We start from the raw sequence: 27,161 nt of genomic DNA, 5'->3' as shown, positions 1-27,161 counted from the left end.
TGTCATTTTGCCTGTCCATTGACTGCTTTTGCACTTATTTTGCATTTTCAGGTTGGACTACATGATCCTCAGGGTCCCTTCCAACTCTATTATTCTATGACTATGTAATTGGGCTCCTGGGACTTTTCTGTATCCTAATGAGTGGGGGGCAGAGCTTTGAGCTTTCTAGAGGCACATGGAGAGCAACCAAATGCTGAATGAGATGAACCCCACTTTGATCAAGGCAATCCCTACAGTCCCTGCCCAGCTCCTCCCTTTTGGGCAAGCAAAGCCTCAAAAGCCTCCCTCCCCAGCCTGAGTTATGACAAGCAGGTGCCACTCAGCCACCCTGCCACCCCCCGAAGAGATCAGTGGAGGAAAACTGCCCAGCAACATTCTTTTCTATTTTGGGCCTCCTCTGGCAGGGATGGTGTTGAGTGGGTGTCTTGACAACAACATGACCGGTGAGCGGGTGGAGGGGGAGGTTACACTCTGCTTGGTTTTCAGGAGGGTGTGCAATAGGGCTTGGGTCTCCCCTGAACCAATGCATCCCCCACCCCCATCCACAGACCTAAGCCCCAACTCCAGATGCTGACAAATGTTTGGAGGTATGGTAAGCAGGTAGATCTGTATTGCTACAATAGCCCTGTTGCAAATGCAGAATTTGTTTAGGCAGTGACTTGCAAGCCTGTCTTCACTGCATGCTGGGAAAGTTTATAGTAAAGTAAATGTATTAACAAGGCAAACCAACTAGACCCAAATCTAAGCCCCCTTATAGCGTGGAAAGAATCTTAAAGCTTTCTCTTTCACGATACCCAGGAGCTGAACAGCGAAGCTGTAGAGGAGCTACAGCCAACATTCAGACTGCGAAAGACAAGACTCAGCAACAGCATAGGAGCAGGGCATGGGGTACTTCAGGAAGGCGACCCTGCATGCACAGCTTATAAGAAGACCCGGTTTTGACACATTTGCAAGTCTCCTCCTTGCATATGAAAATCGGTATACCATTGTGGCCAAGAGGCTGGGCTAGCAAGTTCCCAGTTTGTATCTCGCCTCTGCCCTGGACTTGCTATTCACACACTGCCTGTGTTTCCTGTCTCCTGTTCCCTAACCTGCAGAGCTCCACACCACCTTTTTGCCAGCAGCACCAAGTCCCTCCTGTCCCTAGGCCCTGTTTTTCTCCCATTTAATTTCCCTAACAGAGACTACACTGATTATCAATAATCTATTGCCGACAACCAGCCCCAAGCAGTTAAGATTATTCAATAAATAGCTGGAGAGTTGCTGTCAACAGTCCAGAGGTGGGGGGTTTGGGGGCAGGGGGGGGTAGGGCTTGATTCATAAACACACACACACACACACACACACACACACACAACCTGTGAAAACCCCTGTAACACCCGGTAAATCTCCTGCCCGCCTAGAACTGATTCCCACCTCTTTCTTCCTCCCCGCTTTCCCTGTAATCCTCTTTTATCTGAGCTTCTAATGCTCTTCCTCCTAATTCTCTTTCCCCTGATCCTTATCATCAGTCTACCTAATTTCACTCAATTTCTCTCTCTAATCTTGTTACCAGTCTAATCTCTCCAGTCAATGTTCTCAATCCCTCACGCTGCCACAAACCAACCATCCGGGGACTGAATCCTGGCTTTGCTCTTTGCAGCTGCAACAAAGGAGTGGCTCCAGGAATGGGCAGAAATTTCCCCTGTCCCAAAATGCAAACCACGACTTGTCCCTCCGCACTCTTCATCCCGCTTCCAGGGTCAATGATGACACACCAGATTCCCCCTGTTGGCTTTGTGCTGAAGGATAGCCGGAGGGTGACAGCCCAGTCTTACTGGGGTCGTAATTCACTGGGATCACAATGCTTTAATTGGTCTATCCAGCTCAGTATTGCCTACACAGACTGGCAGCTGCTGCCCAGAGTCTCAGGAAGAGAGGAATCTTTCCCAGCCCCACCAGGAGATGCCAGTTGGGTTTCAACTTGGGAACTATGGCCTACAAACACTGTGCTTGACTACAACTGGGCTATGGTCCTCTGCCAAAACATTTTCTTCCAGTGGATCCTTCCAGGGATTCTGCAGAAGTTGGCTGAACTTGGTCTAGTTGAAGTTGAAGTTGGTCTAGACCTGGAGCAGTTCACTTGCTAGACGCCTCTGGTGTTCCTGACCTCCAAGTTACGTTTTGATGATCACTTCCTTCCCTGTTGCTGCTGTTGGTGATGCAGATGGCCTGGATTGTGTGGGTCAATTAGCAGGATAGCACTCTGGTGAACCCCCCCCCCAAACTGGGGGCAGAAGCAGTCCTCTGCCAGGAGCTGCCATTTAAATCTCCCATCATGTTAGGAAGAGCAGAAGCTCAATGGCAGAGGATTTCCTTTGCTTGCAAAAAGTTCCAGGTTAAATCCTTGGCATTATCTCCAGGTAGGGATGGGACTTGTCCCGGCTGAAGCCCTGGAAAGACGCTGCCAGCCAGTGTAGAAAATCCTGAGCTAGATGAACCAATGCTGTGACTCACTGTAGGGGTCCTGTCCTGTCCTGTCAGCAGTGCATGTGCCCATTTGACAGATGCTGAAGGGAAGTCGAGAGCAGCAAGCCTAAGGTAGAGGCCCTGGGTTCTGTCTCTCTCCTGCAAGGTTTGGGCAATTGCTCCGGCTTCAAGCTATTGCCAAGCTGAGAGAAGCCTGCGCCTGTCACTCAAGGCCATCCACATCCCTATAAATATAGCAGCTTTCAGGGGAAGGTTGTGTTACTTGGCCAGGGGGCAGCAACCGCTGCACCAGATTTAGAACAGCTTCAGGCCAGTTGCTCGGTTCTGCTCTGTTGCCCCCATGGCATCCTGGGAGATGTAGTCTTGCCACCAAATATTAGACAGTGTTATCACCTGTTTCAGCCACTTCACTTCCCCTTCTGGCTCTCCACTGCAGCACTGCTGGTTTCCAAACCTAGCAGCTGTATCCCATGCTAGCCCTACTCAGAGTAGACCCATCAAAATCAATGGGTGTGAGCTACTTGCAACCCCTTGATTCTGCCTTTTGTGCTTTCATGCCTTTCTCTATTCAGCCCTCCAGCTCAGCTCCCTCCACAATAAAAAAAATCTCCCTCAAAATCTTAATTCTCAAATCTTAATTCTGGATCTGTCTGGTTTGGGGCCATGGGGACCAGTCACCACTGAGCAGGAGTCACTAGAGGGCTGCTGCTTCTTGATCTGAAGCGAACCTGCAAAAGCAGACAAAAGATCCAACAGGGAAGCAGCAGAAGCTGAAATCGCAACAAGGGAGCACCCCGAAGTGTAGCAAGAGAGAGAAACTGTGAGAAACTGTGGCGAGAGAGGTACATTTTTTCACACATGGTGGTTCTGTAAAGAAACCTTCACCTTCTGGTTCATTTGGTTCATTAAACAAAATACAGTCGTACCTTGGAAGTCAAATGGAATGTGTTCCAGAAGTCTGTTCGACTTCCAAACGTTCAAAAACCAAAGCATGGCTTCTGATTGGCAGCCCCGTCGGACGTTCAACTTCCAAAAATTGTTCAAAAACCAGAACACTCACTTCCAGTTTTCGATCGTCTGGGAGCCAATTTGTCCAGGAGCCAAGGATAATTTGCAAACCACATCAGAATCAGAGGCCAGTGAAGATGGCGAGAAGGGCATGGAAACAAGCTATGTGAGGAAAGGGTGTTGACAACCAGTGACCTAGTTGGGGGTGGGCTCTCTCCCTGGCTGGGGGGTTGAAAAGCAGAGGCTGTGCCACCATCCGTTCTAGCTCTGGGTTCTCTGCACTGACCAGAGGTTGAACTAGATGGGCTTCAGGAACCCGTCGGACTCTTATGACTTTCTGCATCTGTGCTATGGCTTCAAACCCACCAATGTCACACCTGTTCACACCTGTAAACAGTTTTGGGCACTTAGAAATGCCTCACTATCCCAAGAGAAAGAGGAGCTGATGCAAGGGACAATTAACAGCACACAACACCCAGGCCAGGGAAATCGCTGTGATGGTAAGGACAACAGGCAGCCTCCTCTCGTGAAAGGGGAGTGGCCAGCTCTTCTCATCCCTTGCAAAGCTAATGGCTCTTGCTCACCTCTCCACCCCAGACATTGTCCTGGTTGGCACAGGTGCGCTTTGCTCACCTCCTGCTGTGCAAGGCATCCCAAATTTAGCTGGGGCTGAGCTTGAAGAAGTAACAGGATTATGACACCTGGCGCCTGCAGCCAGAGAAGGTGGGGGCTGTAGCCTGCTCTTGACTTTCCTTTATTGGATCTAGCTGATGAGATGAGGTCTCCGAGACCGACCAGCTGATCAGCCAAGCCAGCCAGCTCCTGCTTCTCCTTGCAATATCGGGGGCGTATCTGCATTGATGCAGGATGAACACAGGGAGGGGTAGCATGCACGGCGCTTGGGTTGTCTTCACAGCAGGAGCGATGGCGTCATCTGCGGCACTTGCCAGTGCCATGAACTTGGAGGATTTGGAGGACAAGGCCTGGTCTGTCGGTAACCAGGCCAGGAACAGCCAGTCACCTTCATGGCTGATGAGGGATGTGAGCCCAGGTCTAGGCTACTGTTGAGCTTCCTAAATTGTAGGAGGAAAGACACTTTCACCAGCCCCAGAGCCCAAAGACACAGGAGCACATCAAGACTGGATCAACCGCAAACCTCAGATTTTTGCCCATGTTTTCCAGGGTGCCAATATAAAATTCCCCCATTGCTCATTTCTAAGAATGTCAAAAGCACATTGCCCCAAGTAATACTTTAGATCAGGAAGGCAGTGTGTGTGTGTGTGGTTGTGTTTTGAAGCATCCCCCAGTGAGATGAGGTGTCCAGACCTATTTATTGCAAATAAAACTTCAGCTCCTTATTCAGGGTGCTCCCTCTGCTTGTTGAATGCTTCAGTCCCATCACACTGTGCCTAAGATCACAGCAGTGGTCATGACTAAGGTTTGCATCGAAAAGATTGGTGAGCCTTGCACCCTAGTAGTTTGGGTCTCACTGAAAAGAAGTATTGAAAGGTTGACCTTCCCTAAGTTGTCCCGTTCATTTAAACAGGAACTAAGCACAACTAACTTAAGTCTGGATCCAACCCACTGAGCCTTCACTGCCAAAGCTAGCTAGGGCAAAATTCCAGTGGACAGGAAGCCCGGTGTCTCAAGTCCTCCTTCCCTCCCAGATTATGCAAAACAAGCGTTATGCTGCAAATCTGCATAATTTATACAAAACTCAGCATTTTGGGACAGTTGCTCTAAAAGCAGACAACACCTAGCCCCCATTTCAATCACTTGGAAGCTGGGGATAAAGAGAGCAGTTCTGCCTACCAAGAATCTCAGCTTTAAGTAATGTGTATTACCTTAAGCTTTACAATAGTCGGCAGGATGAATCATTTGCCTCTGACCAGCATGTTGTTTAAAATGAAGATTTCAATACCTCTAGGAACTGTGCACATGTAGATTTGCCAACTGAGGAAAACCTTGATGAGCACCTGGTAAAGTGGGCATGAAAATTGTGCCATTATCAGTAATTACAGCAGCACCTGTCTCTTTTTGATGCTACAGACTAGTGTAGCTTCTTCTCTGGGAGCAGTATTCTTTACGCTTACATAAATAAACATGGCAGTATCTTAGAAAGTCTGAGGAGGACCAGAAATAAGGAGTGGCAGGGGGAGCAGGAGAAGTAAAGAAAAATAGGACTCAAGCACTCAGCAAGCTTGTTACCCCCATACTGTCAGAGTAAGTTATGCAAAATTTGCTTACATAGCAAAACCTATTACACTGACAGTACTGCACCGAGATGGCCTGAAAAGTTAATGGGCACGAATTAGGGGGGGGGGGTACTGAAAAGCAACTGGTTTTCAAACTTCTGCTGGTTAAGCATTACTTGGTCCGAGAGTTCAGTATTTCTCTGCACATTCAGAGTCCAGTTTCAGTCCCTAGTAGATAATGTTGACTCTGCGGTGTGAATCTCACAACCACCCACCTCAAAAGGTGACAGGCCATTAGGTGAACTGCTTCTTTCAAGCTCTAGGAGCTTTCAGATGGGAACTTGAATCTTATATCAGATGCTTGAAGCAGTTAAAGAGCAAAGCAAGGAGTGAGCTGCATGCCATGAGGCTTCGCCCAAAGGTCAGGCATAAAGCTAAACAGAGAGCATTGGGTGACTTGGCTGGAGATGAAACCTGATCGGTTTAGAAGCCTACACAAGCCCTTAAGGATTGCAGACCCTCACAAGCCATGCCTGCCTGACCCATCTGACTTGGAGGGCAGATTCTTCTGCACAGGTGTGCAGAATCACACTTAAGCCCATTTTCTGTAACCCTAGTGTCAGCTTTAAGGTAGGTCCCCATCAAGATAGCAAATGGGCCACAAAATCTGCATCACAATTTTTTACAATTCTCTCTATGGTTTGATCCTGGAATTTGATTTTTTTGTCTTCTAGGAACAAATAGAAACTGTGTTCTCTTACAGAGGGGTTGATCTCACACAATGATGTAACCACATGGCTGCTGCAGCCAGGATTTGGCAGAACACTAGACAACCTGTGTAGCTTGGAGCAAACTGTCTCCATAGGGAAGTCTGGCCACACCTGTGCAGATTCCCATTTAAGAGCAAAGTGTGGATTCCAGGACACTTATGGGTGTTTTATCTCCTGTGCATTTTTAACCTGCTTGGAAGGTAAGCTACCTCTCAACTCCTGTGCTTGGGGTGGAAGACACCCCCCACCAATACGACAGCAACAGCTCCCCAGCTCAGCTCCCTGGGTTTGTTTCTTCCCCATATCCCAACAAAGTTTCTTTCCAGGATTATATTAAAGTACACAATGGGAAGAGGAATTGGTTTACGATACTCCCATTTGCAACTCAGAATTGACAAGAGAGCAGCCATCTAGTTATGAAATAGAAGTGTCTTGCAGTTGGCTTAATACCACCTTAAGCCACCTAAATAAATGTTAAATATGCCAGTGCTTTTCTCCTAATTGATATTCTGACCCTCATATGCAGACTGGAAACAGGGTGGGGAGACCTTTATATTCATGGGGGAACAGTAGCGGCAAGTGTACAGCCAAGCAGCTTTGCCAGTTCTTAACCAAGATGTCTCTTTCCAAATAAAGTCTGGGGGTGGGGGGCAGTGGGAGAGAAAGGAGGGACACAGCATCCCAACAGTGAACAAAAATGGTGGGCATGCGTCACCATTTTAAGCATCCCTCGCAACTGGCTTTAACTGCCGTCTCTGTGCACCGTAAATGCTGTTAAACGGCTGATTAATACGGGGACACCAGCATACTCCTTAAGCCTCAGAACAGAATGTTCTTGCTTGGAGCACTTTTGTATTCAGGTGACGCACAAAGACACCAACAGCAAATTGAATGGGTGGAAACGCTGCAGGAATCTGTTGTGGAGAGGACAGACTTCACACTCGCTGGAGCCACCAAAGCAGCAGCAGAGGGGACTGCTCAAAAGGACCCCACTGCCTCAGATGCTATACACACACAATAGCCACTGGCAGGCATTAATGAGCTAGCAAGAAGGCCTCAAGCCTGTCCAAAGTTGTAACTCTGTTTTAGAGGAAGTGAAATCCGTAAAAGGAGAGGGAAACCACGCCAACAGATTCAGGCAGATCAAGGAGATTTGTAATTTCAAAGATGAAATTGACTGGACTGTCCACATGCTTCTACTAGTGGACAAGAACAGCAACTGGCAAGAGTGGGAGTTGACAGTGGATGAGGGCCATTTGGTAGAACTTTTCCAAGCAGAAGTGACTCACTGATAACTCCCAGTAGCATACAGGGGAAGAGCCCTCTGGCTCAGTAGAGTATTCTCAGGACACATCTAGCTGATGTTATAGAACTTGGCCCCCACCTACTGGTAGCAGCAAACACCCGAAACAGAATCCTCTGCTCCCCCCACCCTTTAAAGGAAAGGGATGCACAACAAGAACTATTTTAAAAGCTGCATTTAATTGGAACCTCCCTTTCACTGCTCTTTTATTCTTACACAAAAAGCAATTAAGAAAATGGTTACAGGAGATCGAATGAAGCATTTGTACACACATCATTGTCAACAAAAATCATTCAATCTAGGGGCAGGTCCACCCCAAACCACAAAACACTCAAGGCATGTAAAAAGAAAAGAAAGGAGTTTCTAGGCAGATGGACAATATCAAAATGGACTTCAAAAGAGATGAAGATGCCCTCTCAATTGTGACTTCATCTCAACTACTCGACGGGAGTTGGGGAGAGGGCCTAAAGCCCCCACTCCCAGTTTCAAAGGAAGGCCCACCCTGTGAAGTCTGCCTTTCCTTTGCTATGGAGAAAAGGGGAGAAAACTGGCACTCCCCATATCAACTGCAGTGCATGCGACGTCCAGCTTCAGAGAAAGAAATCTACGGAAATAATCCATTTGCTTCTTTAACTCTACTGACAAGACTTTTCCGTGATGGGAGATACATGTGGCCATGGAAAACTTGTGTCTCTTAGATGAGGTTAAAAATCTAATTCTGTAAGAACAACTTAAAATGAACAAAAACCACTGCCCCACCCCAGAGGGCAAGGCAGGTAGAGCTGCATCTAAACACAGAAGGGGCCTTGCCACCGTTGCTACCACCATGGCTAGACCTGGCAGTTTCACATGGACTTTCCCAAACTTTAGGATGGTGGTGCAGACCTCACTTCGTGGGATGGGGGGGGGGGGGAGACTCAGCACTAGCATCCTGATGGGCAAGTTCTGCTACTGAAGTACACCAGTCAGTCATCAAAAAAGGATTCTGACAAGAGTCACACACCTCTCTAAGTACAGAGTAAGGAGGGGGAAGAGGAACACACACTCCTCATGTGCTCCTGGCTGGGTTTCAGAAGTCTCCCCTCCAGCTCCTGGCTCCAGATTGGCAAGAAAAAACAGTATAGAAAAACCATTCTTCAGTTCTGTGGTGGGGGTGGTGGGGGAGCAGGGGGCATGCCAAACGGTGGCAAGGCTGGCACTCCAACCCCCATCATGGTGACAAAATTAGTAGGGTCCATGGGAGGCGGAGGAGGGGGAGGGGCGTACATCATGCCCGCGGAGCCAGGCGGCGGGGGCGGGGGAGGAGGCGGGGCCCCGGGCGGCAGAGGAGGCTGGACCCCTGGAGGCAAAGGCACCATGGAGGGGCTGCCTTGCATCTGCGGGGCCCCCGTAGAAGTTGCCACCGCCGCCGCTCCCTGCTGCTGCTGCCATGGAGGGATGGCCCCGGTGCCAGCGCTCGTGGTGGTGGTGGTCGTCGTATCTAGGATTTAAAACACCAAGTGGTCACCCCAAGAGCTCAGAGCCAAGCTGCTCCCCCCCGCCCCGCATCAAGCAGGGAAATGGCCGGTCCAACCTTCTCCAAAGAGGAAAAAGACCCAGCCCATCAATAATCAACCCATAGCTAGGATACTGCTCCAATCCCCACTGACCAAGGTGATTCCCTCCTGATTTAAGATATGCCAGCTTTTCTGCCAACTTTCCCCAAAAAATTTGGCCAAGGCAAGGAGAAGTCAGGCCCTGGAGGGAGAGGGGTGGCCAATTGAGGAACCTCCTGAGGAGCCAAGCTCAGATAAACATGTAGCTGCAAATCAAGGGGGAAAGAGGCTTCTTGCAGATGCTGAAGGCCAGGCTAGAGGTCAACAACTTTCCCCAAGTGCAAGCAAGGCACAGGAAGAGAGAGGGAAGAACTGGCCGGTGGCCACCAACCCACGTTTAGTTTGCCCAGAGGCAGGTCACAGAGGTGCAAAATTAAAAGAAGTGCTCTTACTCACTTTGCTGCCATGGCAAGGGAGTACTGCTGCTGGGAGGCGGGGGTGGAGGCTGCTGCTGCTGCTGCCATGGGGGGAGAGGACCAGAGGGAGGCGGGGGAGGCTGACCACTGGGTGGAGGGGGCGGAGGGGGCATCATACCCATCGGAGGCGGCATCATACCTGCAAGGTCAGAGCCAGAAAGACAGTTAAGTAGAACCGGGTAACACCCACACACATGCTTTGTGTGCCCCCACCTCAATTGGAAAAAGAAACAAACAGGTTGCTCACCTTTTCCTTGGAGGCGATAGACCCCAGAGCCCACTGGCGCATTGCCCAGGTACTGATCTTAAGGGAATGAGAGACCATAGCTTTAGCAACAGTTGGAATTGATGAGCTCCACCAGCCCAGGTCCTCATGACAAAGTCAGCCACCAGCAGAAATAAACGAGACTGGGCTACGGAAGGGCAAGGCTCATCAGCCCATGCGGCTGCACTGAGGTTGACCCTACCCATTCCCAAGATCGCCAAGGCTCATCCCCCCTCTTCAGTAGGCTCCCCGTGGTGTTCTGGATTGTACTCACCCATGTGATGGGGCCCGGGGGGACCGTGAGGATGTGGTCCCTGGTTCATTGGTGGGTTGTGAGGCTGCATCCAAGGTGGAGGGCCGTTGGGGTTGTGCTGCATTGGGTGACCCCCATGTCCTCCCATATTTGACATGTGGTGGGGGAAATTGTGAGGGCCACCATGCCCTCCAGGTCCCCCTCCTCCCCCTCCTCCTCCTCCGCCGCCTCCACCTCCGCCACCACCATGCATGCCATGGAAGGGCCTGTTTTCAGAGGGGCCAGAGTTCATCCATGGCGGGCGGTTCTAGGAGAAAGATGGAAACGAGCAGTTATTCCAAGGAGGTAAGAACAAACGAGGAAGATCACAGGCCATGTACACTCTGCACTGGAAGTGAATTCCCCATCGGTCAGTGCAAAGTATCAAAATCCTAACCCCTGTCCAAGGGGAATATCTGCTCACCCCTCACCACAGGATTATGAAATTTCAGCAAGCAGTGCTCAAGTGTTTTAAAACTTACCTTTGCAGCCATGCCAAAATTAATGACACCCTCACCCGTCCAAGGATGTTACACTTTTTACTTCCACATAACACAAACAGTCTTCCTGGACCACAACAAACTCTTCTGATGTCCTGCCAGGCACACTGGCTCAATTCAATCCTATTATTCCTTTTTGAAAGACTTGAAGCATCTACTCCCATGACTTCCAGTCTGCCCTCACCAAGACCTTCCACCTAGAGAAGCCCATGACTACTCACAGGAGGTGGCTGGTTGTTTCCTGGCCCCGAAGGTCTTGGACCACTTGGCAGTGGTGGATTGGAAGGTCCCGAAGATGATCCCACAGATGCTGGGACAGGAGCTTCTCCCAACTCAGCCATCAAAGACAGGTATTCCTTGTCCATGCGTGCTTTATCCTGGGCTGACTGGGGGTCTCCAGGCCTGGAAGGAGAAAGCCAGTTACTGGAGGCTCTGTGCCAGACAGAGGCCAAGATCCCAACTGCAATATCAAAAACACCCAAGTCCTGAGTTGGACAGTAATCCTCCCCTCCTGGCCAATTATGGGTATCTTCACTTCTACCAGAAGCTATTTAAGGCACCCATAGAATTGTAGAGTTGGAAAAGAACACAAGGGTCATCTAATACAACCCCCTGCACTGCAGTAATCTTTTTGCTCAACGTGGGGATTGGATGCCCTGCTCCTCGCTCTGGAGCACGAGCAGTGCCATTTTCAGGCCTTCCCAGCTGAGGCTTACCGGGCAAATTTGCAATCTGATGCAATGTGGCCAGCTCCTCCACACTTGGTACACACAGTGGTGTTGGTGATGCTGCGAGTCTCAGTGTTTTGCCATGGACGCAGAATTCTGAAGTGGGACAGTAATAAGAAAAGATTGGTAACTGACCCGAGCTCCTTTCCAGTGGGCAAAATTGGGCACTGACCAATACACACCTGTTGTCATCTTCACGCAGTGTCCCATTGAGGCGGGCCAGTTCCCGCAGCTGCATCTTGCGCAGATCATTCTGGTCCTCTGGAGTTTCAATGCCTTGCTTCAGAATGTTACGGATCTAGAAGAGGAGAGGAGTGTATGTTGCTCTATCATTAAGTCTGGATCACTGGCCGCTTACCATGGTCCTTCCAAGGGGCATGCAGGAAACTCCCAAAACACCCACCAATGCATGAGACAGGGAGGATCACACAGTGTTTTGTTGCTTGGCCCTCTGTGTCCTTTACCTGTTCCACTGCCTTCTTCACATTCTCCATGGTGTTAGCTGTGACCAAAGCATGAAGTGGCTCATCCTCACCAGGCAGCATCTGGCCATCTTTCCGGCCCACCTTCCCTTCTTTCACAGACCCTTTGCCTCTGATCATAATCTTAGCATTGCACTCCTTCTCAATGTTCTTCAATGTGTTCCCTCTAGAATGGGGAGAACCCAAATCCAAGAGTTGAAATCAACAGCCAACACTCTGAGTGTCTTCAAAAGAGAAAAGGCACTCCCACCACTAACAGCTTCAGAAACAAACAACCAACTAGGAGGCTATCTTGCAATCTTGAAGGCAGGGGGAATAAATTTCAGTGATAAGGAAACAACATAGCTAAAGGAACCTAATCCTATTGCTACTGTACAAGGTTTACAAAACAGGTTCCAAGGATCAGCTTTGCCTCATAATTAAAGTCTTATCAGGAAATATTGTGGGGAGAAACAGAAAATTTACAGTATGCCTGCTGAATTTACTAAGGATCAATAGTGACACATTAAACTAGACATTTTATCTGATCAGAGGAAAAACTTCACGAGCTAAAGCAATTCTCACATATCCAACATTCTACATCACCACCCCTTGACATCAAGACCATTTCCCAAAACCTTCCCATGATTCTGGACTTGCCACTTCTCAACTCTCAATTATCCACCCTCCATGGAAGAAACACATGCTCTTACCTGGGTCCAATCAGAAGCCCAACAAAGTTAATCTCAGGATATTCATCCTGTGGGATCATCACCTTATCACTCACTCGAGTTGCTGGAGGTCTGCGAAGGATTAGACAGCAAGTGTCATGCATGGTTGTCCCCAACAACAAACCCCTGCCAAGCTCAAACTGACAACCCTTGAAAACAATTCAAAACAAAGAGGCCCTGGGATAGCACCAGTTGAGAGGCCATAATCAGTTCATTTATTTTATTAAAAATGCTATTACTACTTGCTTTAAAAAAAACCCCTCAAAGTGGTTATTGAGCAAATGATTCTACAATGGCTGCTAATTTTGATAAAATACAAACCAGACCACCTAAGATTTTCAGACACCCTGTTGAGAGTGCCCCCCACCTTTCGGGATCTGGTGAGTGAGAATGCAGAGCAGGGTCTCCTCAGCTGTACTGCCTCACCTTCTGAGCTCTCCTCTTTGTTAACTTGTCAGATATCCAGATGTGTCTAGGTGACTGCCAAAGACCTTTCAATTCTTTATTTTGACGGTATTTGACTGACTATAATGTCATTTGCTGAGTCTTCTTAAGAAATGTCTTTTACATCTTTTACAGTTTTGATTTATGTGAAATGCTGCTAAGCAAGCTCAAAGTGACTGTGAGGCAAGCTAGATCCATTTCAAGTAATAGGCTAGGCAAGAAAGAAGCTACCCCTAACCCCAAACTTGTCATTCTCCCCCAGTTTACTTGTAATCAGCTGGTGGCTTGAAGTCTGGGTTGAGCGCCACCATCTCTGTTATCAGGTTGTGCCTCTCCTCTTCCAGTTTCTTGCGTGTACGGAATTCACGGGTGTTCAAACGCTTCCCCTCGCTATTGTAAATCGGTTCAGGGGAAGGAGACCTGCAGAGGAACAATCTCCAGTTATTTCTCATGCAACTGAACCCTCGAGGCTATTTATTAAGTACAGGCTTCCCCTCAACTCTAGCACAATTTAGAAAAATAAAATGAAATAAGAGACCACAGGAAAGGAAGGTGTAAACTCACTCATGCCCATTAATGCCTCATGGACAAGGCGGCTGTAGCAAACCACTGCCTGCTACCAGGAAGAAAAAAACTGGGGTATTTTATTGGGTAAGGAGGGGTGCAGAAAAGGGAGTGGGGTCACACACAGCCATGACAACAGCTCTGCCATGAGTGTGCCTGTTGTTAAAAAAGGGGAGGGGGGGCAGGGAAGATGGAGAAAGTTGATTCACACAAAGAACAAACTTTCCAACTTCATTATTCCATGGAGGCAAAGAATTAGAAAGAACCCTGGTGCAGGAGGTAAATCAATAAAGAATTATTCATGTTAACCCTGGACTTTTTAACATCAGAAAAGTAACAAGACAGGTTAAGCTTCTATCAAACCCTTTCTGTCAATACAAATTATGTCTATTTCACTGGCACCACGTGGACGGGTCAAGGCTTCTGTCCTGGCTTTACCTCCATTTTGCTGGCTGCATCAAGGCCGACTGAACCTGTTTACTGTGTTTAAGAGTTAGAGAACTGGGGTGGGTACAAGTTCAACAAGCCCACCCTTCTCATGCCACAGTCTGGGCCTGTAAACCGCTAGAGACAGACCTGCTTTCTCCATGTAGTTTAGATGCCCAGAGGTTCTAACAAATAAAAATGTTATAACTAAAATTAAAAAGAGTCAGTTTGATTTATCACAGCTGCACTTGCGGTAAAAAAGCCACACTCTTAGAATTCTGCTTAAGTTTATGGATCTTTTTCCAAACATATTGAAATAAAAATTTAGAGTTAGCTGCAAGAAGGGAAGAGATATTGGTCATGTTATCAAAAAAATACAACCTTGAAGTAATCAGAAACCTAAACCTTGGGATTTTAGTTAGACAATCTTTCTTTCTAGTTGGTTAAAGGATTGATTAGAGCCAGTTGATCCCAATGTCTTCTCAGCCTGAAGTGAATCATCAACACAAGAATATGAAATAAAAAGGTCAGATTTTGTAAGGAGTGATCACATCTATATTACACCTCCGTTTCTAGGACCTGAGAAGGCTTAACAGTCCCAAAGCAATGTGAACAATTTTATCTCCCCCAGTCAGCATTCACTAATAAGTTTAAAATAAACCCATTCACTAGCTGAGTAGATCCTTTTAAACACAAAGACATGGGTAATTAATAAATTGATGGTTCCAAGATTAAACCTTCAGGAAAAGTTTAACGCTGAATGTATCTAATAGCTTCATGCCTTTAGTAAGAGCTGTCTTTCTGCAAGCAAGTGAGGTAATTCACTTTTACTATATGTTAATGGCATCATGTATTTTAGCCAGTATGGTCTCAGTTCAAGAACATCTTATGTATACATGACAGTAACTGCAGCCCCCACTCCCACCCCACATTCTGTATTAACCTTCTGTTACATTAAGACCCAACACCTCATGTTACTCTTCTAAAGCACAAAAATAAGGCGTATAAATCTGCTCCCACCAAGAATGAGTTCACCTGTCAAGTTTAACCCAAAGCCCATTATGGGAGTCCAAAAGGTATTCCTCAACTGTACTTTTAAAACTAAAATAGGCAATATCAGGCCCCAAGAACTAGAGCTGAAAGCTCTTTTCTTTTGCAAGGCGTCCAAAACTACTAGCAGCCTCACCATGTTTATTTACGGTCCCAAATAACTGTTTCAGTTGGGCTAAATTTAAGGGGAAAGTGTATTCCACTTCAAGAACAAGAATTAGTTTACAAGTTGTGCAACATGCTATAACACAACAATTTCCTGATTATACCTTCTGATAAAGAAATTAATGTTTACAAGCCAATTTAAAAACGAATCAAACACAGAAGTTATTTTGTTGGATGACACTGAAAGCCCAACAAAACCACAGGTGTCCAATTCGGCATACTGCAGGTGCAGTACTGCTTGGGCCCCAAATCCCAAGATATTGGCCAATGCTGTGTAGTAGCTGCTACCAAAGAAATTGGTTAGTACCCATCTGGTTTAAAAACCATGCTCAGCCACCACTTGAAAAGTATTGTAAAATCAGCTGTCAGAAAAAGTTTCCAGGCTGCTCAGACTCAGTGACTGTGCTGAGGATTCCTCAGTGTGAACCTGCGAGAAAAACCTCTGGACACTTGCCCAAGACCAGCACTGAACAGGTTAAAATTAGTTGGCCACCATGTATGTATCTTTTTCTTAGGTCGGGTTAAATAATTGCAAACTACAGACTTAGAAATCCTCAAGCAATGATGGAACCTTTATCCCTTTCTGGTTTTACCTTCCCTAGCAAGTAAGATCTCAGCTACCATCTCTGACAAATTAGACCACTGAAGACATTTCATTAGGAAGAAATTGCATTGAACTGACATTATGATGCCACCAAAAAATTATTGAAAAAGGTAAAAAATGTTACTGTCAGCTGGTTAAAACTGTTTCCCAACCTGTCCTCAGGGTTAGGGGGGATGCCCAGGTCTCCTGTGCGCAGTTTACGAGTCAGGTCTTCTATCTGCAGTTGCACTGGAAGAAACCAGGTTAGGAAAGAAAAAAGGATGGAAAAAAAGACAATGTTACCAAAAAACATCTCAAATCTCAACATCAAAGCATGAAGAACTGGAGAATTTGCAAGGGATGACTGATACTTCATCAATATAAAGATCAGGAGACCCTACAATGTTATTTCAGTCAAATATGTTCATCAGGATTCCAGAACAGTCCCTCATTATTTCTAGCAAGTATTCAAAAAACATTACACATCAGGAAGCAAAGCATTCATCTGAGAGTTAGCAATAAAATAAAATAAAATATCTGATCTTTGTGAATCTTATTTCCAGCCTACTGAAAGATAATCATCCCAACTTTCTATAATTGGCATTGGACAAAGACTTCTAGTAGGAAGCATGGGCATCACCAATGCTTACTTCTTTAAAAACATCAGAACCATCTTGCTTTGTTATGAATGCATTGGTCAATCTAAGATGGAACTTTGAAACTGCACAGATCATACCCAATTAGCAGAAGCTGTTTCTTTCTTGAGATTCTGTCATATTGGCCATGCTTCTGCATGTATTATGTAACCCATTGCTAACTAGCAAACACTAAACATTGAACTGCATAATTAAAGGAAAGCATGCTTTAATTTTCTGGTTATCCAATACTGCACAAAGACAACCGAACACCCAGTACTAACAGATGTCAAACATGTACCAGTCAATTTTTTACACCCAGAATAAAAAAAAAATTACTCTGGTTCATCCAACATAGCGCAAGGATTAGTATTTGCTCAACTAGTGAAGAGTATCAAAGGCAGAGCAGCAACTGGTTTGGGATTCAGAACCGAAGCCCCTTGTTGAAGCAGCTTTGTTCAAATCTCCCAGACATCAGTCAGGCTACAATGGAGGAAATGGTTTGTAGACTGCGAGCCAAATCACTACTAAGCAAAGGTACACCCACACCCATATTAATAAGAGACTCCTTATACATGTAACAGAACATAGAAGACGCAGATAATCCAGGCTTGACAAAACCTCCAGGGCACAGCAGGCCTGGTGAGAGAAGGCCACTGAACACCACACAACCCAGCTTCTCATGAATTGCCTTTGGAGGTGGAAAAGGGTTTCTGTATACAGGAGAGGGAGGGCTGTTCTCCATGTTGCACTGAGCTTTGGGAAAAACAAAAGCAGCCACTTTTGCTTGCTCCAAAAGCCTAATATGATGAGACACCACCAATCCCTCTTTCCATATGCCTCTGGCACACAAAGGGGGGGGGCAAGCACAAATAATGCTGGCTATGGAGCCATGTCAAATTGGGAGATTCCCCTGAAATAACTGAAACTTTGGAAGATGTTATAAAGAGCCAAAATACAAGCCAATGAATTGAAGCTGGATTTGAGTCAGTAAGCTGAAGGTGAATCCTCAAGAAGAAGCAGACCCATACTTTGGGGTCAGGTAAACTGCTGGATTGTCACTGGAGGTTCAGGTGGCCTTGGTGGCTAGGAATGCCTATTTCCAGCTTTGGTTGCTGCACCAGCTATGACCCCTTTTAGGCTGAGATGAATTAACCACTGCACCCCATGCTCTAATAACTTCCAGACTGAATTATTGCAATGCATTCTACTGTGTCTGCCCCCTTAAAGATGACTAAGAAACTTCAAGTGGTCCAAAATGCAGTGACCATATTGCTGGCTAGAGTTCCATTTAGAATGCACATAATCCCTGCCTTTAAAGAGTTGCATTGGTTGCCCAATTCAAGGTGCTCACATTAGCATTTTAAAGCCTTAAAGAGTTTAGGCCCCCAAATTCTGCAAGACCATCTCTTTCCCTAAAGATGCTCTCAGGTGTTGTGTTCAGTAAACTGAGGCCCTCTTGGTAGTTCCACCACCCTCAGAAGTTCAGACATGATGGCCCTGATGAGGTCATTCTCTGCAGCAGCCCCTAAGTTGTAGAATTTCCTTCTCAAGAGATGTGTCTGGCACCTTCACTGTATATCTTTTGTCGTCCCCTGAAGATGCACCTCTTTACCCTGGCCTTTGACGCCCAAGATAAAATAATAGAATGAGCCCTAAATACATTAATTGTAAACTGTCTTAACTGATTTTAATATTGTATTTTTATATTATTGTGACATCCCTTAAAATGAAATCCAACAATGCCAGAAAATGCAACTAGCTGTCAGTTTCTCCAGCCACAATCTTACAAATGAGATATTAGGTGGCTGAGCTTTGTACATACATCAAAATATAATGCATTCCATGTGTGAGCCAAAACCAACAGAAAAATTGGTACTAAAAGATTTCCTTCATTATTTTAGGCATTGGCAAACCTTATCTAATCAATAATAGATTCTTCAGTTGATGTTAAACGTGAAAACAAATGTGGGGCTGAAACACCGTTGGACATTAAATATTATGTTATGGAGACATGAGAGAACTTAAGGAACAAATATGTTATTTACTGGTTATCACACAAGACATATTATGAACATCATTTGTGTGTCACCAAGGCTTCTCAATGTGGATTATAACTGAGAAAGCCTGCCGTCCTTAGCAAATACATTTCCAAGAATGCAGAAAACAGCCTAAAGTTCATCAGCCAATTTTTCTCCTCCAGGCCAGGCAGTGTCTAGCTCTACTGTAGAATCTCTCTCAAACTTTGTTCCCACTTATTCATCTTAAGTAAGAGACATGAAAAACCTTCCACAAGCTCTAATCTCCAGTTACTTCTTCGTGTTTGATCTCCTTGAAGTAAACATAATTTGAAAAGGTTCAAGCAAATCAATCACCTGTTGAAATCAATAGAGTTGACCATGGCGAAGTTCAGAAAACGATGGAACTTATTTCCAGAGCTTGCTCACAAGCAAAGCTTTGGCTTTTTAAAAATTGTTTTTCCTTTACTGAAATGCTGTAATACTATGTTTTTTTGACACTGGTATTTCATCTCTCACATTAATGGTATATTAATGGTATATTCTCTTTCACATAGAAGGAGCCTTTCTCACTCCCTTATTACAGATGTGCATGTACCTTTGTGATAGTATTTAGGCTCAATAAAGGTCACACGTTCCTCTGCCTCTTTACCTAGTTCTGTTGTGGACTACAAGGCCCATCTTCACCATACCAGTTAGTTAAGCAAGTGGAGCACTCGTATCTTCGCATAGACTGAGAATTCTGACCCAATTCTATCCATTTACAGACAGAGCTGTTTGTTAGCAGAGTCTGACAGAGCTGCTCAATTACATATCAGAATTTATTTTTAATGCATTTCTAAACCAAATGGTTCAACAGAAGGGCTGCTCTCTTTGATCATTTCAAGCCAACCATTCTTTCGCCCACATCGATTCTCTACCAGATCTGTAAAAACTATTAAATTAGTACCAAGTTACTGTTAATAAGAATATAAGGTAAGGATCAGGTAGTGTAGCTTGGTTAAGCCTAAGTAGAGGTAAATTAAAAATTAAAAAAAAAACAACTTCAGAAATGTTAAGAAAAGTGACTCTTCAGGAATGCAGTGCAGAGCACAAAGTAACAACCAGCTTTTCCAACTTGCATTAAGTGGCACACCTTTTCAATACAGAAACTTTGACTGACTCAAGAGAGAATATTCTGCACTGTATAAACATTGACTTAACCTTGAAAATTGTGCAAGCCTTTAGAGCAGTAAAGCAGCTCTCAGCAGTATTATGGATAGCTATACATTATATATCAAAATTCTCAGTGCTTTATGCATAAGAAAGGAGTTAAAGCTTATTGTGCAATCCTAATGAGATGAACAGTAATTAAATGGCCTTATGTTCAGGGGAAAACCTTGGTTTATTGAGAAGGCAAGGACTGTACCATGTAATGTAACACCAGAGCACACTAGAATGATTTCAGTCGGAGTACTGATCAACAGTCACAAATAAACAGTCACACCACATTTCTCAATACAAATAATGCAAATAACGTTCTCTGTTCCACATACAATACAGTATCATTTGTCACTCCCCAGTTTTCACAGTTAACAGTTCCAACATCATGATTCCCACAGAACCGAACAGTGTCTCTTTCCCAGTAATTGTGTACGTGAGTACAGATCCACAAACTAACCTAGCGAAGCCCACCCATCAAAAATCAGAAGTTAGGGGGCTCTCCCTGCTTTTGAGTGGCATCAACAATCTTCACCACCTTGGAGTATCAATTTTAGCTTTAAAGAATTAGCATAGCAACATAAGAGAAAGTCAGAAGGGAACCATGGTTAGGTTAGTTTACAATATTCCACTGCAAAAGAGGTACTTGCTTCCAACAATACAGCTTGAAAAGGGACTCTTAGTGTTCTCTGTTAGCAGGGAGTCTGTGAAGCTAATAAGAGACCCTCCTGATTAGATTTTAATGGCCAATTAAGTAAATGTCAGCAAGTTTCATTCCCCAGCACCTCAAAGGACTTTAGCTTTTCTACTGTGCCTGTGGAGGACACTCTTTCACCCAAACAGTACAAGGAGCTAGGATGGCGCACAATTCACTCTGAGCAGAGACATGAATATTCATCTATTTTAAGAAATGAAAACAAGGCTGGAATAACTTGAGCCCTTAAAAGCACAATTTTTAAATGCCTCAGACGCACACAACCAAAAATAGTGTCTGGATCAGTACAGACATGAACAAATGAAAACAGGAAAGAACGAGTATTTACCTATATAAGCTCTCTCTTGTTCACGGGTAAGCCCAGGAGGGATAACTGTGGGCATTCCAGGGATGACAGTCTTCTGGTCCATGGTATCTTGGTTCCATCTGCTCCTCTTCCTCTTTTTATTGGGAAAATCTGCAGACAGATAGGTGTCTTTAAAGGAACAGTTAATATGTGTCAAAGTTCAATTTGGCTTTAAGATAGCCTTAGTTAGTGTTGTTCAAGTTCCCCACCATGGCATATTATTATTATTATTATTACCCCACCCTTTACTATCAGGTCCCAGGGTGGGTTACAGCAATTTAAAATTCAGTATTAAAAACAATTTTAACAGAACAAATTAGTCCTGTGAGTATTGGGCGGTATACAAATTTTATTATTATTATTATTATTATTATTATTAAGTAGTAGTAGTAGTAGTAGTAGTAGTCGGGGGAAGAGTGACAAGGTCCTGAAAGCATATCACAAGCGCCCACAGCGTAACAAAACCATCTCTATTCTTTCAATGATCAAGCTCCCACACAGATAAAATGGACAATGGGGTCTCTTGCAATCTGGGAACCAACTCTTTAGTTCCTTTGGTTTTCAAAGTCATTTCAGTTTAGGCATGCTGTGTCTCTTGAACAAGCCTTTTCTTCTTTTTATAACTTGTCTAATGCCTGTGGCTTTTAGGTGAGCATGCAGTTAATTAATCTTACTAAAGACTCCAAAAAGAAAGCAAGAATTACATGCCCTTTCAACATTAATAAACAATCCAAAGTCAAACTGCGAAGTACAGTAATATATTCTCAGAGATGAAACTGTTGCGAAGGTAAGACAGTTCAAAAAGGGATACAGAGACACCACACAAAGTAGCCTTGCCCCCAGATTATGGACACAAAGCTACTACAGTACTACTTAGTTCTAGATCAGCAAACATTTGGAACATGAGAGCCTACTACTTATTTCTCCACATACCCTGGTACATATCTCAAGTAATTTGCTTAATTATTAAACAGTATTTGCACCAAATGAAGCACTGCAAAATTACATGAATGACAGTTCCTTCAGATGTGTAACATTTTCCACAGAATTACAATCTACTTACAAGACTTTTTGTCTTATTCCAAGATTTTGAAAATGATTTTTCCTGGAGAACATTAAAATCAGGGTAAAATTAATTGCCCTTAAAAACGATATGCGTTAGGGGGGGGGGGGAAGCTTTATTACGCAATTCTTTAACAGTCCTTCAACTAGGCTGCATTTTGTCCATCCTTATCCACAGGGAAACAGTCAGCTTTTTCAAAGGCACCAACACACCAGATTACACACCTCCCTTAAACCCTGTCCACTGTTTAACTAGAAACCTCTCTCAAACCATAATAAGCACAATTATATTTGTTTTTATAACACATTGATTCTTCTCCAGCCCCCATTTTAACCTCACAACAATCCTGAGAGGTAGGTTGATGAGTCCAAGGCCACCCAGTGAGCTTGGAAATTTGAAACTAGGGTGTTCCCAGTCCTATTATTATTAACAGTAATAAAGCCACACCAGCATTTTATTATTCGTTCCTCTTTCATTCAATCCACTCCAACAATCCTTCTCTAGCTCCCTGTGTTTAATGTCAGGCATACTAGAATCATGTTTGTAAACATAACACGAAGGAAATGAGATGAAAGGGAGTTCAAAATCCCTCTATCTGGCTTCATCGGTGACATCTGGTTAAGTTCTCTGATGTGCAGCTACCTCTTTAGGAGTTAAACTTGGTTTCTTTTTCTTTTAAATTGAGTTATTACATTTGACCAGAAACCCTAACCTATGCCTGTAACAGGAACATGAAAATCCCTAAAATAAGGAGCACTGAAACTACCATTAGAAGCTGCAGAGGAACCACGTGGCAATCCTACCCCGAAGGGCCACGTCGCCTATTTTACACACAGCCTGGTGTGGCGGCTCAGGAGACTGTCTTTTTTGAGAGACCGGCGATCAGCGTCTGGGCCCCGCTCCTCCTCCGAAGCGATCTCGGGACAGTCACTTTCTCACACCCCTCTAGCCCAACCTAGCAGGGTTGCTGTGATGGCAAAGGATGCCTCTCGAGCCAGTCTCTCCCCCTGTGCGTTTGACCTGCTTCGCGGGGCTATAGCATGGAGACGGGGGAGGAAGTATCCTCCCCTCCATTCTCTACCTAGCCTACCTAAAAGAGAAAGAGGGCCTCTTGTACAGCGAGGCATTCATACCAACAGCGATCAAATAATAGTAATAAAACGTTAGGCGGCGCTGGCGGCCGCGTGCCATTCCTCCCTCCGACTTGCCTTGGTTCCCGGCCCCGGCCTGTCCGCCCTCGTCCTGCTGCTGGAGGTGGTGGAGGTGCTGCGGGCCTTGCGGCGGGGGCTGCTGCTGCTCCAGGCCCAGCGGGGGCTGCGGCGGGGGCGAGGGGAAGCGGTACTGGCTATACTGGGCCTGTTGAGCCTGCTGCTGCTGCTGGGCCGGCGGTGGCGGCGGCGGGGGCTGCTGCTGCTGGGGAGGCGGCTGGGGCTGCTGCGGTGGCGGCGGCGGCGGAGGAGGAGGCGGCGGCGGCGGCGGCGGGAGGGCGGCGAAGGGGAAGGCGGCGGCCGCCATGAGGCTGGGGATGGCAGGCTGAGGCTGGGCCTGCGCGGGGCCCGGCGGCGGCGGTGGAGGCGGGGGCCCTTGCATGACCAGGCCCGGCGGAGGCAGCGGGTAGCCGGCCTTGCCCGGCGGCGGGGGCGGGTGGAGCTTCCCCAGCGGCGTCGCGTTCGCTCCAGTCGCCATAGACGGAAAGACACACGCAATGGCGCCCGCCGCGATTTCGCGAACCTTCCACGCCAAAGTCTCCCCTCACAAAGGCGGGAGGCGGCGATTGGTCGCAGGACCCGTCCTTCGAGCTCCCGCGCACCATCCCGTTGGGCAAGGTTCGTGTCGCTCAGCCCGCGCCGTGAGGCGATTGGAAGAAGGGCGTGTTCGCGGGAAAGGGATTGGCAGGAAGGCAACGGAAAGGCAGGACTGAAGTGGATTGGGTGTGTCGGTTGTCGCTCAGCTATCAACCGCGCCGCCGTGGTCATGGATTGGCTGTGAAGCACGGTGGGCGGGAAACGTAGCTGAAAAGTGGGAGACTCGAAACTGCGAGGATCTCTGATTGGTTGTACTTGAGCCCCCCCTCCCCCCGCCTCTCGGGTTACTACGCTTTCTGCGTTTGCAGGAAGGACGTTAAGAAGGGATGACGTCAAGGAGCTCGTTATCTGTCATTGGATAACAGTTTAAGGTGGCCGGGGTAGAGTGAACCTTTGGTTCAGAGAGTTTATTAGCAAGGAGCTGAAGCGGCTCACTTGCCCAGCGCAGAGGCTTATGGGAAAGCAGGAGTTTGAGCCCGCGGGGTCCTTAAAGGATTCTGGGAGGCTCGCCTTTTAAGTCAAGGCCCAAGATAGAGCAACTCATTTCAGTTCAAGGGCCACACGTTATCTCATGGAAAAGCTCTCGGGGGCCACATTCGAGTAGTGGGCGGGGCTAGAGGGGAAAGTATGGGCGGGGCTTGATTTTAAAAACCCACCTTTATTCAGTGGCCTATGATATGTCTGTATTTGTATTTATTGCAGGAGTGGGGAACTTCCAGTCCAAGAGCCCCACAGGGCCCAGTAGGGACCCCCAACTGCCCTGCACCTCACGTCATTCATGCCTTCCATGATGTCATACATGCCCATGTGGGAAAGGACAGTGCTTCAAAGGAAGAATTGGGAGCTTTAAACTGTGTTCCCAGTTGCTTCCAGTGCTTGCAAGAAGGGAGCGCATCTGGCTCCAGGAGGGGAAACTGGTTCCCATTTGATGGGAACGGTTTTTCCCTCCCAGTACTGTTCCCATGGGGAGGTTTGCAAAGGATGGGGCTGGTTGGTTGCGGAAAGTAAAGGTAAAGGGACCCCTGACCATTAGGTCCAGTCGTGGCCGACTCTGGGATTGCGGTGCCGTTTACCTTCCCGCCAGAGTGGTACCTATTTATCTACTTGCACTTTGACGTGCTTTCGAACTACTAGGTTGGCAGGAGCAGGGACCGAGCAACGGGAGCTCACCCTGTCGAGGGGATTCGAACCGCCGACCTTCTGATCGGCAAGTCCTAGGCTCTGTGGTTTAACCCACAGCGCCACCCACGTCCCACCTGTAAGACCCATCTGTAAATCATATGGCCATTTTATTTATAAACCTATTTATACACTGCTATTCATTTAAAAAAGAAAAGCATTTTACAACAATGGCACATGAAACCATACAATAAAAACCATATTTAAAAAGTTAAAGTTAGAAATCCACTAACTTACGCAAAGGTGTGTTCTTAATTGCCTGCATAAACCTGATGGCACAAAAAAGCAGGCATTCAGAACTTGAAACAGATGTCTGCTGAATCTCTGTTGGCAGAGAATTCCACAGTACTGGGCCATTTCTTATTGTTGGCAGATGAGACCAACTCAGAAATGAACTGATAGTATGCAAATAAAGGCCCCTCATCTGTGCCAATGGGTCAGTGATATGCAAATAGCTGCAGCCAATCATAAGGGATCTCGTAAATCTCTGGGATGTGATTTACATGTAAGCCACCCAGAGTGGCTGGGGAAACCCAGCCAGATGGGCGGCGTATAAATAATAAAATTGTTATGTGTCCTGTGCCAGCCTTACTATTGATCACATGAGCAGGGGCTGCCTCTTGACTGAGGACCTGTCATTTTTTTGGCAACACTCTCAGATGGTGTGGGTGGTATCATGGCCACCCCTAGGCTGGCAGACCTGCATGTTCATTACCCCTGTGGGGGTTTCTGGCAGGTTTTTAAAAATGTCATAATCAGTGTGCAGGGTTTGTTCAGGAAAGTGCTTCTCAGCCCTTTTATACTTGGGTCCTCCCCAAATTAGGTGGTGGAGAACTTCCATTCTGTGGGCTAGTCTCGATCCATCAGAGGGTCCAATTTGGCCAGGGAGGCCTTTCCCTCCCAAACCACCTGTCAATCATCAGACATCACTGATGGGACAGCCAAGGGGTATGGTTCAGTCCTGCTGGGAACTCCTTCAATGCCACATTTATTGCAGGAAACATGCTGGTGAAGCAGACCCCTCTCCCAACCCATGTGTTAACTATGACAAGTGGGAATGATGGGCCACCATCCATGGCCACTGAAGAGTCACTTCTAGCCAAGACACAGCTGGGATTAGGAAAAAGGGCTTTTGCAGTGGGGGTGGGAATGCTACCCTGTGGCTGTAGAAATTAAGAACTGTACCCCAAACTTAATTCCATGTGACGGTTCTGATCACTCCATTCCCTTGGGATCATGCTGTTGACTGAGTTATTCCATGCACCAATGAGGAAGACTGGGGTGTTTTTGGAGGAGTGTGTGTGCTCTTGCCGCCGAGTCCCAGCTGAAGTGTAAATGTGTGTGTATGCGTGCTTGGCTGGCTGTCCCTGTGCCTTCCAGCACTTCTGTGTCATGGGAGGGAAGACAGCGACAAGAGGAAACAACCAGAGGCAATGTCTGCACCAGGAAGATAAGATTTGGTGCCTAGCACTGCAATGACTTTTGACTTGCTCTTGATGTTGTGACTTCCTGGAACAAAAGTAGGGTGGCAAGGGGAGCCTGTGGTGGAAGGTGGAGGAGAGAGTGCCAGGAGGGGCTTGCCCAGCTGCTCATCTTTCCCGCCCCCTCAGATGAAAAGAGGGTGGCCCCCTTAGAGAGAATACAGTCTGCCTCTTTGTTTGCAATGTGGATGTGTGTTTGTGTGGATGCACGTATGTGCATGGATGGATGGATGGAGTGGGTGGAGCAGTCCATGCCTGGGTGCTGATTCCAGCTTCACCCCCCTGCTGCAGCATGTGCAAGGAATGGGAACTGGAACCAGGGAGTGGGAGGACATTGAGGCACATTCCTCCTCCTCCTCCTCTGGGGGATACACATGTGGGAATTTGCACTGAGAATCTCCAAGTGTTCTCTGCCATGGCTCTGATTTGTCACTTGTGTCCTTCAGCCTCCATCCCTGGGCCTATGGCAGCAGATCAAGCAAGTTCACAGGTGAGGGAATCACCCCCAACATCAGAGTAAGTTAAAACTGGCGTTCCCCTACCCCTAGTGCCAGTCCTCAGCTAATCAAGCTCCGCAAACACATAGCAAATGAAAAGGGAGGGAACTGGGTTTTTAAAAAAAACTTTTTAAATTATTTGTTGGGTTATATCTTACCGTTCCCGACATACCAGGGTGCTCATGGCAGATTACAATACCAATCCCCTACTGAGTCAACCCCATGGAATTCCTAAAGAAACATGCAGAGAGAAGCCA

General features: G+C 46.5%; 1 protein-coding gene and 1 long non-coding RNA gene across 7 annotated transcripts; both read right to left on the bottom strand.

The window, feature by feature from the left end:
* Positions 1 to 7,905: 7,905 nt before the first annotated feature.
* SF1 (splicing factor 1) lies at positions 7,906 to 23,702 on the bottom strand. Of its 6 annotated transcripts, none has more exons than XM_028711245.2 (13): positions 23,151 to 23,702; positions 20,862 to 21,008; positions 16,139 to 16,214; positions 13,445 to 13,597; positions 12,716 to 12,805; positions 12,006 to 12,189; positions 11,724 to 11,839; positions 11,530 to 11,637; positions 11,035 to 11,215; positions 10,296 to 10,581; positions 10,004 to 10,060; positions 9,733 to 9,895; positions 7,906 to 9,225 (listed from the first exon to the last, which is right to left on the bottom strand). In XM_028711245.2, the coding sequence occupies exons 1-13, from the start codon at positions 23,626 to 23,628 to the stop codon at positions 8,970 to 8,972; spliced, it is 2,295 nt and encodes a 764-aa protein (XP_028567078.2). In that variant the 5' UTR covers positions 23,629 to 23,702; the 3' UTR covers positions 7,906 to 8,969. The 6 variants fall into 6 exon arrangements, with proteins under 6 accessions (XP_028567078.2, XP_028567076.2, XP_028567079.2 ...); XM_028711243.2 differs by having other exon boundaries at positions 9,737 to 9,895; XM_028711246.2 differs by having other exon boundaries at positions 9,737 to 9,895; positions 10,004 to 10,055.
* Positions 22,656 to 23,101, bottom strand: LOC144325795 (uncharacterized). Its single transcript, XR_013390972.1, has 2 exons — positions 22,963 to 23,101; positions 22,656 to 22,930 (listed from the first exon to the last, which is right to left on the bottom strand). It is a non-coding gene; the product is annotated as an uncharacterized LOC144325795 (long non-coding RNA).
* Positions 23,703 to 27,161: the final 3,459 nt, after the last annotated feature.

This window comes from Podarcis muralis, chromosome 16 (genome assembly GCF_964188315.1).
Source record: "Podarcis muralis chromosome 16, rPodMur119.hap1.1, whole genome shotgun sequence".
In the NCBI taxonomy this organism is placed as follows: Eukaryota; Metazoa; Chordata; class Lepidosauria; order Squamata; family Lacertidae; genus Podarcis; species Podarcis muralis.
The sequence above is the reverse complement of the archived record's forward strand: the minus strand, read 5'-3'. Positions and strand labels throughout refer to the sequence as shown.

Excerpts from the sequence above, each read along its gene's own strand:
- SF1 (XM_028711243.2), bottom strand. The coding sequence starts at position 23,628 with ATGGCGACTGGAGCGAACGCGACGCCGCTGGGGAAGCTCCACCCGCCC. Across the intron at positions 16,215-20,861 it reads ACAAGAGAGAGCTTATATAG|TGCAACTGCAGATAGAAGAC; the intron begins GTAAATACTCGT and ends GGTTTCTTCCAG. Across the intron at positions 9,226-9,736 it reads TCCCTTGCCATGGCAGCAAA|ATACGACGACCACCACCACC; the intron begins GTGAGTAAGAGC and ends TTTAAATCCTAG.